Source organism: Hemibagrus wyckioides, linkage group LG07 (genome assembly GCF_019097595.1).
Source record: "Hemibagrus wyckioides isolate EC202008001 linkage group LG07, SWU_Hwy_1.0, whole genome shotgun sequence".
Classification (NCBI taxonomy): Eukaryota; Metazoa; Chordata; class Actinopteri; order Siluriformes; family Bagridae; genus Hemibagrus; species Hemibagrus wyckioides.
This window is the reverse complement of record NC_080716.1, coordinates 4156612-4174111: the sequence shown is the minus strand read 5'-3', so window position 1 is coordinate 4174111 and position 17500 is coordinate 4156612. Positions and strand designations below refer to the sequence as shown.

The 17500-nt window shown below is 43.7% G+C and overlaps 1 protein-coding gene across 5 annotated transcripts in view; it reads right to left on the bottom strand.

Annotated features, from left to right (window-relative positions):
* Nucleotides 1-17500, bottom strand: part of dpp6b (dipeptidyl-peptidase 6b) — a 178378-nt gene that overhangs the window by 77017 nt on the left and 83861 nt on the right. Inside the window, exon 1 of one of the 5 annotated variants that reach the window (XM_058394912.1) lies at nucleotides 16099-16241. The exons of 3 other annotated variants lie outside the window; for them this stretch is intronic. In XM_058394912.1, the coding sequence (XP_058250895.1) occupies nucleotides 16099-16140 (42 nt within the window). In that variant the 5' untranslated portion in view covers nucleotides 16141-16241. Of the gene's footprint in view, nucleotides 1-184; nucleotides 342-16098; nucleotides 16242-17500 lie in introns of those variants that run through there. One more of the 5 variants, XM_058394908.1, reaches the window with a different exon arrangement.

Genomic DNA, 17500 nt, shown 5'->3' with positions numbered 1-17500 from the left:
ACCTATGTACACGTACACAGAATCATCCTACAGGTCTAGAGCAGTGAGAGGAAAACTGGCCGGAATGTGCGTCACGTCATTTTCCCGAGTTAAAGAGAAGGACACAGTGATGGGAGTGTCAGCGCGAGACGCTGTGAAGGTGTTGAGGGAAAGCCGACATGACAGGATGTTTTGCTCTTCCTACCTGCTCCTGGTGCTGAGGCGCTTTAGCCGACGCGCTGCGCTCCTTAGCCGAAGTCATGGAGGCACTGAGATGTGAGAGAGATAAGCGGACTGCTGCTGGCGGAAAAAGTGTGTGTGTGTGTGTGTGTGTGTGTGAGAGAGAGAGAGAGAGAGATACTGAAAGAAAGATGTGATCAGGCGCTCGCGACCGTTACCTACCACCAGTCTCGAGCCGAAATGGAAAACTGCGCGTGGGATCACGCTTGAGCGCTTGGTTGCCTAGCAGAGCTGCGCGTGAGAGAGCAGAGGTGCCGTCGGTGGGCGGGGCCAATTTATTCCCGCTCTTTTTCGGAAGCTACTTCATGTCTCCACAAAATTCATCCGCCATATTTAAAAAAAATACAAATGTTTATCTTATGTAAACAAATGTAAATAAACATTGGTGTCCATTTATTATAGAAAAAAGTGTCTTTTATGTCAAGCTTCACACCAAGTATTAAAGTACAGCTTGGTGGAAAAAAGTTAAATGTTTTCCTTTCGTTTCAATGTTTCCCTCACAGAGGAGTGCTAATGTGAAGCGCGCTAATGTGAAGCGGGCTAATGTGAGGAGAGCTAATGTGAGGAGCTCTAATGTGAGGAGCTCTAATGTGAGGAGAGCTAATGTGAGGAGCTCTAATGTGAGGAGCTAATGTGAAGCGCGCTAATGTGAAGCGGGCTAATGTGAGGAGCTCTAATGTGAGGAGCGCTAATGTGAGGAGCTCTAATGTGAGGAGCTAATGTGAAGCGCGCTAATGTGAGGAGCTCTAATGTGAGGAGCTCTAATGTGAGGAGCGCTAATGTGAGGAGCTCTAATGTGAGGAGCTCTAATGTGAGGAGCTCTAATGTGAGGAGCGCTAATGTGAGGAGCTCTAATGTGAGGAGCTCTAATGTGAGGAGAGCTAATGTGAAGCGCGCTAATGTGAGGAGCTCTAATGTGAGGAGCGCTAATGTGAGGAGCTCTAATGTGAGGAGCTCTAATGTGAGGAGAGCTAATGTGAGGAGCTCTAATGTGAGGAGCTCTAATGTGAGGAGCTAATGTGAAGCGCGCTAATGTGAAGCGGGCTAATGTGAGGAGCTCTAATGTGAGGAGCGCTAATGTGAGGAGCTCTAATGTGAGGAGCTAATGTGAAGCGCGCTAATGTGAGGAGCTCTAATGTGAGGAGCTCTAATGTGAGGAGCGCTAATGTGAGGAGCTCTAATGTGAGGAGCTCTAATGTGAGGAGCTCTAATGTGAGGAGCTCTAATGTGAGGAGCGCTAATGTGAGGAGCTCTAATGTGAGGAGCTCTAATGTGAGGAGAGCTAATGTGAAGCGCGCTAATGTGAGGAGCTCTAATGTGAGGAGCGCTAATGTGAGGAGCTCTAATGTGAGGAGCTCTAATGTGAGGAGAGCTAATGTGAAGCGCGCTAATGTGAGGAGCTCTAATGTGAGGAGCGCTAATGTGAGGAGCTCTAATGTGAGGAGCTAATGTGAAGCGCGCTAATGTGAGGAGCTCTAATGTGAGGAGCTCTAATGTGAGGAGCGCTAATGTGAGGAGCTCTAATGTGAGGAGCTCTAATGTGAGGAGCTCTAATGTGAGGAGCTCTAATGTGAGGAGCTCTAATGTGAGGAGCTCTAATGTGAGGAGCGCTAATGTGAGGAGCTCTAATGTGAGGAGCTCTAATGTGAGGAGCTCTAATGTGAGGAGCGCTAATGTGAGGAGCTCTAATGTGAGGAGCTCTAATGTGAGGAGAGCTAATGTGAAGCGCGCTAATGTGAGGAGCTCTAATGTGAGGAGCGCTAATGTGAGGAGCTCTAATGTGAGGAGCTAATGTGAAGCGCGCTAATGTGAGGAGCTCTAATGTGAGGAGCTAATGTGAAGCGCGCTAATGTGAGGAGCTCTAATGTGAGGAGCTAATGTGAAGCGCGCTAATGTGAGGAGCTCTAATGTGAGGAGCGCTAATGTGAGGAGCTCTAATGTGAGGAGCTAATGTGAAGCGCGCTAATGTGAGGAGCTCTAATGTGAGGAGCGCTAATGTGAGGAGCTCTAATGTGAGGAGCTCTAATGTGAGGAGCTCTAATGTGAGGAGAGCTAATGTGAGGAGCTCTAATGTGAGGAGCTCTAATGTGAGGAGCGCTAATGTGAGGAGCTCTAATGTGAGGAGCTCTAATGTGAGGAGAGCTAATGTGAAGCGCGCTAATGTGAGGAGCTCTAATGTGAGGAGCGCTAATGTGAGGAGCTCTAATGTGAGGAGCTAATGTGAAGCGCGCTAATGTGAGGAGCTCTAATGTGAGGAGCTAATGTGAAGCGCGCTAATGTGAGGAGCTCTAATGTGAGGAGAGCTAATGTGAGGAGCTCTAATGTGAGGAGAGCTAATGTGAGGAGCTCTAATGTGAGGAGCTCTAATGTGAGGAGCTCTAATGTGAGGAGAGCTAATGTGAAGCGCGCTAATGTGAGGAGCTCTAATGTGAGGAGAGCTAATGTGAAGCGCGCTAATGTGAGGAGCTCTAATGTGAGGAGCGCTAATGTGAGGAGCTCTAATGTGAGGAGCTAATGTGAAGCGCGCTAATGTGAGGAGCTCTAATGTGAGGAGCTAATGTGAAGCGCGCTAATGTGAGGAGCTCTAATGTGAGGAGCTCTAATGTGAGGAGCGCTAATGTGAGGAGCTCTAATGTGAGGAGCTAATGTGAAGCGCGCTAATGTGAGGAGCTCTAATGTGAGGAGCGCTAATGTGAGGAGCTCTAATGTGAGGAGCGCTAATGTGAGGAGCTCTAATGTGAGGAGCTCTAATGTGAGGAGCGCTAATGTGAGGAGCTCTAATGTGAGGAGCTCTAATGTGAGGAGCGCTAATGTGAGGAGCGCTAATGTGAGGAGCTCTAATGTGAGGAGAGCTAATGTGAGGAGCTCTAATGTGAGGAGCTCTAATGTGAGGAGCGCTAATGTGAGGAGCTCTAATGTGAGGAGCTAATGTGAAGCGCGCAATGTGAGGAGCTCTAATGTGAGGAGCTAATGTGAAGCGCGCTAATGTGAGGAGCTCTAATGTGAGGAGAGCTAATGTGAGGAGCTCTAATGTAGGAGCTCTAATGTGAGGAGAGCTAATGTGAGGAGCTCTAATGTGAGGAGCTCTAATGTGAGGAGCTCTAATGTGAGGAGAGCTAATGTGAAGCGCGCTAATGTGAGGAGCTCTAATGTGAGGAGAGCTAATGTGAGGAGCTCTAATGTGAGGAGAGCTAATGTGAAGCGCGCTAATGTGAGGAGCTCTAATGTGAGGAGCGCTAATGTGAGGAGCTCTAATGTGAGGAGCTAATGTGAAGCGCGCTAATGTGAGGAGCTCTAATGTGAGGAGCTCTAATGTGAGGAGCGCTAATGTGAGGAGCTAATGTGAGGAGCTCTAATGTGAGGAGCGCTAATGTGAGGAGCTCTAACGTGAGGAGCTCTAATGTGAGGAGCTAATGTGAAGCGCGCTAATGTGAGGAGCTCTAATGTGAGGAGCGCTAATGTGAGGAGCTCTAATGTAAGGAGCGTTATGTGAGGAGAGCTAATGTGAGGAGCTCTAATGTAAGGAGCGTTATGTGAGGAGCTCTAATGTGAGGAGCTCTAATGTGAGGAGCGCTAATGTGAGGAGCTCTAATGTGAGGAGCGCTAATGTGAGGAGCTCTAATGTGAGGAGCGCTAATGTGAGGAGCTCTAATGTGAGGAGCTCTAATGTGAGGAGCTCTAATGTGAGGAGCTCTAATGTGAGGAGCGTTATGTGAGGAGCTCTAATGTGAGGAGCGCTAATGTGAGGAGCGCTAATGTGAGGAGCTCTAATGTGAGGAGCTCTAATGTGAGGAGCGCTAATGTGAGGAGCTCTAATGTGAGGAGAGCTAATGTGAGGAGCTCTAATGTGAGGAGAGCTAATGTGAGGAGCTCTAATGTGAGGAGCTCTAATGTGAGGAGCGTTATGTGAGGAGCTCTAATGTGAGGAGCTCTAATGTGAGGAGCGTTATGTGAGGAGCTCTAATGTGAGGAGAGCTAATGTGAGAAGCTCTAATGTGAGGAGCTCTAATGTGAGGAGCGCTAATGTGAGGAGCTCTAATGTGAGGAGCTCTAATGTGAGGAGCTCTAATGTGAGGAGCGCTAATGTGAGGAGCGCTAATGTGAGGAGCTCTAATGTGAGGAGCTCTAATGTGAGGAGCGCTAATGTGAGGAGCTCTAATGTGAGGAGCGCTAATGTGAGGAGCTCTAATGTGAGGAGCTCTAATGTGAGAAGCTCTAATGTGAGGAGAGCTAATGTGAGGAGCTCTAATGTGAGGAGCTCTAATGTGAGGAGCTCTAATGTGAGGAGAGCTAATGTGAGGAGCTCTAATGTGAGGAGCGCTAATGTGAGGAGAGCTAATGTGAGGAGCTCTAATGTGAGGAGCGCTAATGTGAGGAGAGCTAATGTGAGGAGCTCTAATGTGAGGAGCGCTAATGTGAGGAGCTCTAATGTGAGGAGCTAATGTGAAGCGCGCTAATGTGAGGAGCTCTAATGTGAGGAGCGCTAATGTGAGGAGCTCTAATGTGAGAAGCGTTATGTGAGGAGCGTTATGTGAGGAGCTCTAATGTGAGGAGCGCTAATGTGAGGAGCGCTAATGTGAGGAGCTCTAATGTGAGGAGCTCTAATGTGAGGAGCTCTAATGTGAGGAGCGCTAATGTGAGGAGCTCTAATGTGAGGAGCTCTAATGTGAGGAGCGCTAATGTGAGGAGCTCTAATGTGAGGAGCGCTAATGTGAGGAGCTCTAATGTGAGGAGAGCTAATGTGAGGAGCTCTAATGTGAGGAGAGCTAATGTGAGGAGCGCTAATGTGAGGAGCTCTAATGTGAGGAGAGCTAATGTGAGGAGAGCTAATGTGAGGAGCTCTAATGTGAGGAGCTCTAATGTGAGGAGCGCTAATGTGAGGAGAGCTAATGTGAGGAGAGCTAATGTGAGGAGCTCTAATGTGAGGAGCGCTAATGTGAGGAGCTCTAATGTGAGGAGCTCTAATGTGAGGAGCTCTAATGTGAGGAGCTCTAATGTGAGGAGCGCTAATGTGAGGAGCTCTAATGTGAGAAGCTCTAATGTGAGGAGCTCTAATGTGAGGAGCTCTAATGTGAGGAGCTCTAATGTGAGGAGCGCTAATGTGAGGAGCTCTAATGTGAGGAGCTCTAATGTGAGGAGAGCTAATGTGAGGAGCTCTAATGTGAGGAGCTCTAATGTGAGGAGCTCTAATGTGAGGAGCGCTAATGTGAGGAGCTCTAATGTGAGGAGCTCTAATGTGAGGAGAGCTAATGTGAGGAGCTCTAATGTGAGGAGCTCTAATGTGAGGAGCTCTAATGTGAGGAGCGCTAATGTGAGGAGCTCTAATGTGAGGAGCTCTAATGTGAGGAGAGCTAATGTGAGGAGCTCTAATGTGAGGAGCTCTAATGTGAGGAGAGCTAATGTGAGGAGCTCTAATGTGAGAAGCGCTAATGTGAGGAGAGCTAATGTGAGGAGCTCTAATGTGAGGAGCGCTAATGTGAGGAGAGCTAATGTGAGGAGCTCTAATGTGAGGAGCGCTAATGTGAGGAGCGCTAATGTGAGGAGCTCTAATGTGAGGAGCTCTAATGTGAGGAGCGCTAATGTGAGGAGCTCTAATGTGAGGAGCTCTAATGTGAGGAGCTCTAATGTGAGGAGCTCTAATGTGAGGAGCTCTAATGTGAGGAGCTCTAATGTGAGGAGCTCTAATGTGAGGAGCTCTAATGTGAGGAGCTCTAATGTGAGGAGCTCTAATGTGAGGAGCTCTAATGTGAGAAGCTCTAATGTGAGGAGCTCTAATGTGAGGAGCTCTAATGTGAGGAGCTCTAATGTGAGGAGCTCTAATGTGAGGAGCTCTAATGTGAGGAGCTCTAATGTGAGGAGCTCTAATGTGAGGAGCGCTAATGTGAGGAGCTCTAATGTGAGGAGCTCTAATGTGAGGAGAGCTAATGTGAGGAGCTCTAATGTGAGGAGCTCTAATGTGAGGAGAGCTAATGTGAGGAGCTCTAATGTGAGGAGCTCTAATGTGAGGAGCTCTAATGTGAGGAGCGCTAATGTGAGGAGCTCTAATGTGAGGAGCTCTAATGTGAGGAGCTCTAATGTGAGGAGCGCTAATGTGAGGAGCTCTAATGTGAGGAGCTCTAATGTGAGGAGCTCTAATGTGAGGAGCTCTAATGTGAGGAGCGCTAATGTGAGGAGCTCTAATGTGAGGAGCTCTAATGTGAGGAGCGCTAATGTGAGGAGCTCTAATGTGAGGAGCTCTAATGTGAGGAGCGCTAATGTGAGGAGCTCTAATGTGAGGAGCTCTAATGTGAGGAGCGCTAATGTGAGGAGCTCTAATGTGAGGAGCTCTAATGTGAGGAGCGCTAATGTGAGGAGCTCTAATGTGAGGAGCTCTAATGTCAGGAGCTCTAATGTGAGGAGCTCTAATGTGAGGAGCTCTAATGTGAGGAGCGCTAATGTGAGGAGCTCTAATGTGAGGAGCTCTAATGTGAGGAGCTCTAATGTGAGGAGCGTTATGTGAGGAGCTCCAGGTTTGATCCTGAACTCCGGTCACTCTCTAAACCTATTTTTGAACATTTGTACTACATCATGTAGTAACTAGCTAAATAAATAAAAAGCACTCCAAACAAATCCAGAACCCATCCCCAGGAAGCGGAGACTCAGGCCAAGTGTGTAAACGTCTTTACTGTGACCTTCATAACTGCTCACATCAACGAATAAACCTCCAACTTTTTGTTGTAGTCGTGTAAAAGCAATCGTTCTTGATTAAAGTATAGGTAAATTTCAATCCTGTAAGATCTCACCTGGAGAAGCCGTTAAAGCTGAGCAGGTTGTTAGATAAATAAATAGAGCAAATCCGATAGGTTGTAAAACATTTACAGCATTGCCTTCGGACAGCTTTTCAATCCTCATAGTCTGGACCCGAAAGGCGTCACAGTATTAAGCCGTTAAAGTTGAGAACACGCTGATGTCTTCACTGTTGCTATTTGACTCGCTGAAGCACTCAGCCCTAATTTTAGCATATGCCTGACACCCTTCCCCCTCACACACACACCACACACACACACGTTTCTCTTCGTGAGATGTGTCACACTGCATCTTCCCCTTCCCTCTCATGTAGAAGTCTCTAGCACGTTTGAGGCCGGCGCTAACGAACGACAGATCTGAAAATCCGTCCATCAAGGAATCATTTCTACAAAGCGTGCATCCATTCAACCTTCAGGAGCTACAAGTTGAGCGCTAATGTGAGCTCAGGGTATATTAACAAGAGGGTGTGTGTGTGTGACAACAGAGGCGTCGTACAATTACGTGGCTTGTCGCTCGTGTTAATAATATTCCACAGAGACCTGGGCTTAAATCAAGCGAGAGCTCATGGGAACAGAGCTAAAGCCAGGCAGAGAGACGAGATCCAGTACTCTCGTTTGGAGTCAAAAGACTTTCAGTTTCAGACAGAGATGTATCTACACCACCGTCCTCCAACTATTCACCCTGCTCAGGGTGGTGGTGTATCCCAGGAACACAGGAATCCATCAGAGCACCATGATACACCACACACACACTCCTTCACACCTAGTGGTGATTTATTATCACCAGTCATCATACTGGCATGTTTTTGGGAGCTGGGAGTAAATCGGAGAACTCTGAGGAACATTTTCTGTGAAATTCCACACAGACAATAGCCTAGAAGCCTAGAACTCAACTTCCAAAGTAACAGTAGCTAGCATGTTTTGCATTTGTCCTTTATTCCATACACATAAAATCAAACTGAACTGAAGCTTGAGAAGAAAAGAATCTGCCAAAAACAAAGCGATTGGTCAATGCTGCAAATTACTGCCTTTATACTCAAAGTGTGTGACGCGAATCTCCTCTGAGTTCCATTGTCATGAATGACGCTTTCACTTGGATGACAAATCACTCGCATGACTCAAGCGTTTCTTTCGAGCCTACGTGTACGGAACAATACGGCGCTACTGCAAATCATCTGCTTCGTATAGAAAACGACTGGCCATGTTTATGTGCAACTAGAAAATATAATATTTATTGTCCGTGAAGCTGAAAGAATCACACCTACATCTACGCTACGTGCATCTCTCATGCTAACAGACTTCCCTTTAATAGAACGCTACTACATTTGTTCTTCATCATTGCAGTGGTGGTTGTCATGGCGGCTTAGTGCCTCGCTTGTGTTTGTGCTTTCTGTGGCATTCCACAAGGCTCCGTTTTAGGATCACTTCTCTTCAGTACACGCTAACGTTATACTGGGTGTAGGCGTATCATTACACTGCTAATGAAGATGAATTAAGTCATGCGCTTCCCAAAATGTTTCGCCCCGTTTTTGAGACTACATTCGGTATTTGTCGAAATCTAACGTAAACCTGGCGTACAGCCGCAGGAAGCCGTCGGACAGTCTCAGGTAGACCGGCTCGAACTGTTGGCCAGAGCCAAGGCATGTTTACAAGAGCGAATATCGATATATTAGCAGATGGTTCATCACAGAAGCCAAGCGAAACATACGCTCATTACGCTGAAGTGCAAGCCAGCAAGAAAATATCTTCCTTTCATTTAGCCTGGAGCTCAAGTGCCAGCTCAGCTGAAGTGTTTTTCACATTCGTCCTCCAGGTTGTTGGAGCCAGCAACTTCACGGAGAATTTGTTTTGCATCACGTTCTGTTATTGTTTCTCCATGCGAAAGTTCAGTGAGAGAAAAGTTTTTTCCAGAGTAACACGCAATGTCACTGAGCAGACAGAGAGAAGAAAAAAAAATGATTCAAGTCAATGATAAAGGTGTAAACCGATCACTAACCGAGTCTAGTGTTAAAAACCTAAACACACAACCTTCCTGGTTCATGTGTGTGAGAGACGCCAGAGTGCTCTAAGTCAGTCAGGACAAACTGCCTCACATCTAGGCATGATTAAACTTCAACATGGAATTTTTTTATGAGTCACCTGGAAAACTTTCCGGAAAAATTGGTCAACATTTCCATTTCTATTCGTTGGTCAGACGTCAAATCTGGACACGAAGTTGATGAAGTAAAGGGTTTTAAGGACAAACTGTGACATGTAGCATATTAAAGTAGAGTTTATAAGCTACACTATATTAAGTTTTGGGACGTCTTTCTTTACATGCACATGAATTTTAATGACATCCCATTCTTAATCTGTAGGGTTTAATATGGAGTTGACCCGCCCTTTGCAGCTATCAACAGCTTCAACTCTTCTGGGAAGGTTTAGGGAATTTTTGACCATTCCTCTAGAAGCGCATTTGTGAGGTCAGGCACTGATGTTGGACGAGAAGGCCTGTCTCGCAGTCTCTAATTCATCCCAAAGGTGTTCTATGGGGTTGCAGTTCCTCCACACCAAACTCACTCATCCATGTCTTTATGGACCTTGCTTTGGTCAGTGCTTTGGTCAAACTGTTCCCACAAAGAACATGAAATTGTCCAAAATGTCTTGGTATGAAGCTGATGCATTAATAGTTCCTTTCACTGGAACTAAGGGGCTGAGTCCAACCCCTGAGAAACAACCCCACACCATAATCCCCCCCTCCACCAAGTGTTATACTTGGCACAATGCAATCAGGCAATTACTGTTGTCCTGGCAACCGCCAAACCCAGACTCGTCCATCAGATTGCCAGACCCTAGTTCCCAATTGCTTCCACTTTGTTATAACACCACTAACAGCTGACCATGGAATATTTAGTAGTGAGGAAATCTCACAAATGGACTTATTGCACAGGAGGCAACCTATCACGGTACCACGCTTGAATTCACTGAGCTCCTGAGAGCGACCCATTCTTCCACAAATGTTTGTAGAATGCTGAATTGCTCCACGATTTGGAGGGGTGTCCCAAAACTTTTGGCAATATAGTGTACTAACATTACCCACTCACGTTTGAACATTTTGCACATTTTTTTATGGAAATATTGGAAAACCTAAGTGACTTCTGAGAGTTTAGAGAGAAAGAAAACTAGTTTGTCTTTATGTCTGTCAAATCTCATGTGGTCCGGAATAAGAGTTCTGGAGAACTTTACAGATTTTTTTTAAAATCAGAAAATATATGTGATTTTCACATTACAAGCAGCGACAACAACAAAAAAGAAAGAACAGAGAGTGAGAACGACACAAAGAGATATTTAGATGAATATATTTGATATCTGAATCCTGGGAATGGCAGCACACCGGAGCTTGGCGCTGGCGTCAGGGTGACCTGCAGGATCTGATCGCTACGCTATCCTTCTTTCATTACAATTTTCTCTTTTTTTTTTTGGTATCCAATCTTCTGTTAAACTCAATCGAGTCTAAACTACCTCCCTGAAGGCTGTGATTGAAAAGACGAGTCTCTTCTGGGTTGCGGAGGCAGGAGAGAAGATTGGGCGAGTTTGACCTGATCCTCCTGCACAATGCCGAGTTAATGGAGGTGTTTACTTCTTAAACTCTATTAAACTATCAGAATGGAGAAACCCTGGTAAGAACCTGTCTGGAGAATCAATAATACGATTACTCATTAGACCTCTTAAAATCGATGCGCAAACCGGGTAAGGAGACTCCGGAGCAGTGATTTAAGACGCAATTATTTGTCCTTCGGGCTAAATGAATTCAGAGGCAGACAGAAGAGCTATTGATTGCCAGATGACCAGAGCGGCTTAATATCAAGACAGCAAGAAAAAAAACCCTTCTTTCTCCGTCCTTCTGACACTGGCGACTCCTTCCATACGTGTTACACCAAATAAAGAAAACTTCTGTTGCTATGGAAACGATAACGAGTGCTGCTGCTGCCCTAGTAATCTAATAATAAAGTCTTCTTGTGGACTGCTGATTTGTCTGTGGACTCACGCTCAGAATTTTTACGTTCAGGATGTTTTGGAGTCGGTTTATCAGCAAATTCAGCATCTAACAGAAATAAAAGTTAAAGATCATCAGGTCCGACGTTGGTGGTGCAACTTCTTGAAATTCAGAAATGTTTCATAGCGCTCATGAAGAGCTTCATGCTCTGCCATCTTCTCCTTGTTCTGAAATGGAAATCGGCTCCATTTGCAATGCCTTCTGGGTAACGTGTGTGTGTAGTGATAATGACTCATTTAACGCTCGTCTGCTAAACTTCAAGCATTGCCAAAGACCTGACCTTAAATTGAGGCTAATGGCAAGGGGAAGTTGACAAGGGCATGATAAAAGCCGTATTGAAACACAGCCAGATTCTCTGATGAACTTCACACGTGGCCTTTCAAAGCGACTTCGTCATCCTCCCGCTCCGCTTCCAGGCCATCAACCTGCTCCTCCTTACCGCGCTTCGGGAGACGTTTGATCTGACGTGCGTAAGATATATTTCACAACCGCGCTCGTTAGTGAAGTCGCTTTTTAAACGTGACATGCAGTCTTTTAAAAGATTAGCTAGTAAACTCTGCCCCTCACTCATCCCTCGTAACGTCTGATTAATACACAGCTTTTAGTTTACTCAGAGTTCGACCAGCTTCAATACTATTGAAAGTTTCTTAATATATATATATATACGGTTATAGCTGGCATTTCTCAGAGCTCATCTCTAGGACCGTTTCTTTTGTGTTAACAGATAAGACTGCAAGTTTACAGTATAATATTCATCTCATCTCACAAAACGTAAGAGGTAGGACAGGGTGACATGTCAAAAATATTATATAATGACATGTGAAGACATTTTCCTGATGTACAGCGTCTGTGTTAAAGCTCTGTAGCGAAGGCAATATCGGGTTCTGTGATTGGGTTCCATGTGTTCTGCGCATGCTAGAGTGAGGTTTTCTAGCTCCAGGCCTCAGAGGGACGTCTGGGCGCTACAGAAACCCCGAACAGAAACAAAAGCAATCTTACAGCCTGGTGTCGTTCAAGGGTACTTTCATTAGCAAGTCTCAGGTGACTCAGGGTCCTTCAAACTAGCAGCCAGGAATGAGAAAATCAGTCGATGATTCGGTGTCCAGAACGCTCAAGTCCCGGGTGAAATTCTGGAGACATCGTGTCTCGCCATCTCAGGAGTAAACACTCGGAAGCAAACATTCCGTGCTCATAAGAAGAGAACGATGAAGCCCGACTTTAAACGACGATTAAAACCGACTTTACTTTACTAACATTCTTACTAAAGGTGAAAAAAATATATCTATACACATTTGCTTCCATTTTTAATTTTTTTATGTTTACTTTTACCGTAATTTTTTTTCTGTGAACCTCAACCTGTAAAAAGCAGCAGAAAAAAACATTTGTTTACAAATTCATTTTAAACTATTTCAAAAGACTTTCCATAAAAAAGCTCAAACTCGCTTTTGTTTGTTTATTTCCTTTTTAACATTGTTATTTTTTTTAATATAATGATCGTTAGCATCGTCTACAAAGACTTCTACGCAGAAGTGTTTTTTCAAACGCCTCAAACGTCGAATTTATTCCTAAAATGTGTTCACGAGAAGGAACTAAATTTATTCCCGGATGTCAAATATTAAATATTTACTTAGCTAATTAGCCGAAATTTTGGATGTTTTTTTCGGTCTCAGCTTCGGTGATCTCTAGACCTACATTTCACATTCAGATCAGGTTTATTCATTTGCTTAGAAGGGGGAAAAAAATGAACAACAAACAAACTGGGCCTTGAATTAAACCCTGAGGAACGCCAACTGCTGCAAATTTGTTTAGTAATTTCCTTTAAAGTGGAAGCTGGTCAAGGCTCCTCGGCTGAGCGCACCAGAAGCTCTGAGCCGTGAAGAGATTTTTAAATCGATTTTAAAACATTCGGGCTTTTTGGATGATTCAGCACTCATTAAAGGATCGTTAGCTGAAACAAACACCGCTATCACGCAATGATTTATGGCTCTTCTGTACTTTATTATTGTTCTTCCGTGATGGTGATAAAAAAAGACTTCGGAAATAAAAGTTATTAAGTGTGCTTATTCATCGCATCAAAGAGCAATAACAGACAAACGAAATCAAATTAACACCGAGGCGGTCTGTATAAACGTCCAAAACTATTCCTAAAGTACTCTTTTTAAAAAAGTTATATGTAAATGAAGAGGAGAATGGATCGGCTGCTGTCGCTGAAAAAAGGAACTGATAAAAGGAAGGGATGGAGTTTAAAAGGGAACGTGAAGGACAGAGTCAGGGTGAGACGGAGCAGAGGGATCATATAGCACCTGGAAAAAGACACGGGTTTATAGGATGGCTCTAATAAAAGAAAGCCTGCGCTGGTGGATTTATACCCAATTCGTCCACAGTGGCATTTACACCAGAAATCCCAGTTTGTGTAAATCCAGTTAGTTTAGAAAAAACGCCTCCTGAGACACCGTCCTCAAACTGGCCTGGCTTTACAGTGTGTATTCCTTAAATCCTGTTACTGATGACATCAATCTGAGGAATACCCTGAGGGGCGTGGCCTAATATTTTCATGAGCAGGTTTGACTATTGACAACCTCCTGCTTGAGGCTATGAGACTGCTAATACATGCTAATACACTGCTAATGCAAAAAACAAGCAAAGAAATCAATGCAAGCAATAGGAATTAGGATTGTTTCTTCCAGACAGCTAATTACACTAGCTGGACTAGTTCAAAATCTAAATCTTCATCTAAATTTGTTTATGCGACATTAGTCTACACTCCAGTTTTGTTTACACTCTGAATTAGTTAACATTTAAATTAGTTTACACTCTAAATTTGTTTACACTCTGAATAAGTTTACACTTTAAATTAGTTTACACTCTCAATTTGTTTACACTTTAAATAAGTTAACACTCTAAATTAGTTTACACTTTAAATAAGTTTACACTCTAAATTAGTTTACACTTTAAATAAGTTTACACTCTAAATTAGTTTACACTTTAAATAAGTTTACACTCTAAATTAGTTTACACTTTAAATAAGTTTACACTCTAAATTAGTTTACACTTTAAATAAGTTTACACTCTAAATTAGTTTACACTTTAAATAAGTTTACACTCTAAATTAGTTTACACTTTAAATAAGTTTACACTCTAAATTAGTTTACACTTTAAATTAGTTTACACTCTCAATTTGTTTACACTTTAAATTAGTTTACACTTTAAATGTGTCCCACACAGACAGCATCTCCAGCATCTCACACACTCACTTCTTTTACAATAGAACAGAAAAGTCATCTGCTAAACACTAGCATAAGCATAAAACACAAGCTAGCATTATAGTAAAATGAGCTAAAACACAACTAGCATTTAATTACACTTTTAAGTGCAGAAATCATTATTACAGGATGCTAAAATGAAAACAGGCTAACAAGAAAACATAACCCATGAGCTAGCATTATAGAAGAAAATACAACAAACTTTTAAAAGTTCCAGCTGTGAGAATGCTAAGCATGCTAGCAGCGAGCAGGTCAGGAGGTCTGATGTCTGGCACCTGCAGCTCATTAAAGCGTTGGAGTGGTCAGTCGGGTCGCTCAGTATCGATGCGCTGACGCACGGTTATTATCGTAGCATATCGACCGACGTGCTTTTACCAACGTAAACAGCTGAGCGTGCAACACCGAGCTTTCCGTTTTAAATACTCTGCGCATTAAGTGGAGACATTTCCCTCACAGCAAACAGCAGGAAGTGTGGTGATGGAGACCATTAGCGAGGATCCCTGAGAGCTAATGGACGTGACGTAAAGAGTGTGGAGACGTGAACATGCGCAAGCTTTTTCCACGATTAAACCGATAACGGAACGGAAACAGAAACGATACAAAAACATCTCTCTGAAGTAAGTACTGCTGTTAGCGACCGCGGGGGAATGAAAAAGGAGAAGGAAAAGGAAGAAGGGAAAAGTGGTAGCTAACTTCACCATGTGTGAGATAAAATACTGCAACAGAAAATGGCAGATTAGCATTAGCATTTTAAAAAACTGATCAGGGTTCTCATCTCTTTCAGTCAGTCGCTTGATTAGCTTCCATTGACTATGTTAGCTTACATACATTACGTTAGCTTTCAGTCACTCGATTACCTTTCTTCCACTACGTTGGCGCTTTTATTCAATGCACTACATCACATTAGCTTTCATTCACAAGATTAGCTTCCTCTCACTACGTTAGCCTTTGCTCTATAAGTCCGTTTCTTTGGACTAGCTTTCACTTCGCTTGGATTCACTTGGTTCACTTGCTAATCTTCTCTCACTGCTCCCACTTGCTCGCTTTTCCTTGCTTTTACTTCCACCTTGAGTTGCTAGGTTAGTTTTTGCTAGCTAGAGCAGCTCTCTCACACAGTTAGCTATCCTTCACTCACTAGATTAGCTTCACCTGATAGCCTATGTTTCTCTAACTGGGTTAGCTTTAGCACGGCACTCTGACTCTGTTCAGTGAGTAAGCTCCGCCCTCGCTGTAGTCAGGAAGCCCCGCCCACTTTCCCGAGAAAGTAGAGAACGTAATCAGAGATTCGTTTTATTTTAGTGACATGAAATGAAAAATTCGTTCAGCGATAAACTTCGGAAATGAAAAACGTAAACACACACACACACTACATATACACGTAGAGAGTCAGTACATTAGTGAATTTTGTTAATAATTAATAAATTATTAATAAATAATACTCTAGCGTTGTAGCTAGCATTTTACTTTATAGCAGCTACAAACATTCACTCCACATCTCTCTGTCATTTCTATCTGAGACCAGCAGCACACTGTAAAACCCCGTACACACACGCACACACACACACACACACACTATAAAGAAGTCAGAAAAGCTTCAAGCTTCTTACACTGGAGACTCCTTCCATAAACGTTACACAAAACACACCACAGCGATCCGTGAAGGGTCTACCGTCCGCCTCCCTGTTGCTATAGTAACCGTTCTAGAAGATTCATCAACACCTTCTGACCAATCAGAGTCCAGAGATCTCACAGGTTCACGCTCTCGCACCATCCGAATGCAAATCAAGAGACTTACGTGCCACAGACGTGCCACTCTGGACAGCTTGCGTCTCTTCATGCTGCACGCTGCCGATGAGTGTGTGAGCCACGGAGCGTGTGTGTGTGTGTGTGTGTGTGTGTGAGAGGGCTCAGGTCAAGGGCTGATGATGGGGTTTTTATGGAGCCTCTTTAAGTGCACCAGACCATGAGCCTAACCACACACACACACACACACACACACATAGAGCTACTCAGCATTCTGCCTGCCAGACGCTCACATTAAGGCCTCCCCCTTATTTGTGTGTGTGTGTGTGTGTGTGTGTGTGAGAAGTACTTCTGCAAGCTCTTTCATCAGAAGGTTGTTGATGAAGTTCCTCTAACAGCAGCAGCAGCAGCTTTATATTAATGCACTCACTTATGGTTTCTATAGCAACGGCTCATTCGAAATTTTCAGGGAAGGAGTCTCCAGTTTCAGGGGACATTTTCCAACATCTTCGTCTGTGGTGGCAAAAAATAAATTTATATTTCTATCAAAGCATTTTAAGAAAGCTCCGCCCACTTCACATGACATCACATCACAAATCCCTGACACACACACACACACGGCAACATACGCGTCATCATGATATACCTATATATGCCTTTCCTTTACAACCTCACTGTTAATACCTACTGTTAATTAACATTAAATCTCATGCATAATTAATGAGAATCATTTGCATAAATAAATATCGGTGTATGAATAATTTCACCCACTGGAGATGGATTTGAGGTGAAATTACTGCACAATTTATTTATAGATATTTTTGCTGAACTTCAAGATGTTTCACTTGGACAATTAAACGTTAAAATAATTATTTATTTATTTATTTATTTATTTAAATTAATAAAAGTTATGTAAAGTTTATTCAGAACAAGATATAGACAAAAAAAAAGAAACTACACCCTGTACATTAATACAGGTTTCCACATTAATACACAATTACCCTCTCCTCCCACAGACACACACACACACTCACACACTCACACACTGCACTTCCCAGCCCATTAGCTTCCACTCACACTTCATTGAGTATCGATGATACAAACCACACACATAAACACACCCAGACCACAAACACACACACACACCACTCTGTCTGCTCTATCCCGACCACTTTGCTTACTTTTTGGACGCAGATATCAAAAAGCCAGCAGGCTAAGCACCTGATTAACATATTCTTAACATGCTAACACAGCGACGCTGTCCGTATCCGGCTCTATGTCTGTGTACAGATCTGAGGCGGAATTTGGTGTAAACCCATGAGAAAGACTGATGAGAGAGAGAACTGTACGACTGATAGCTCTGTGTTACAGAAAACAACCTCGCTAGCAGTTTCCCGCATGTTGTTAAAGCTCATGCTAACAGGAAACGGTTGTCCATTTTAATAGAGACGCAC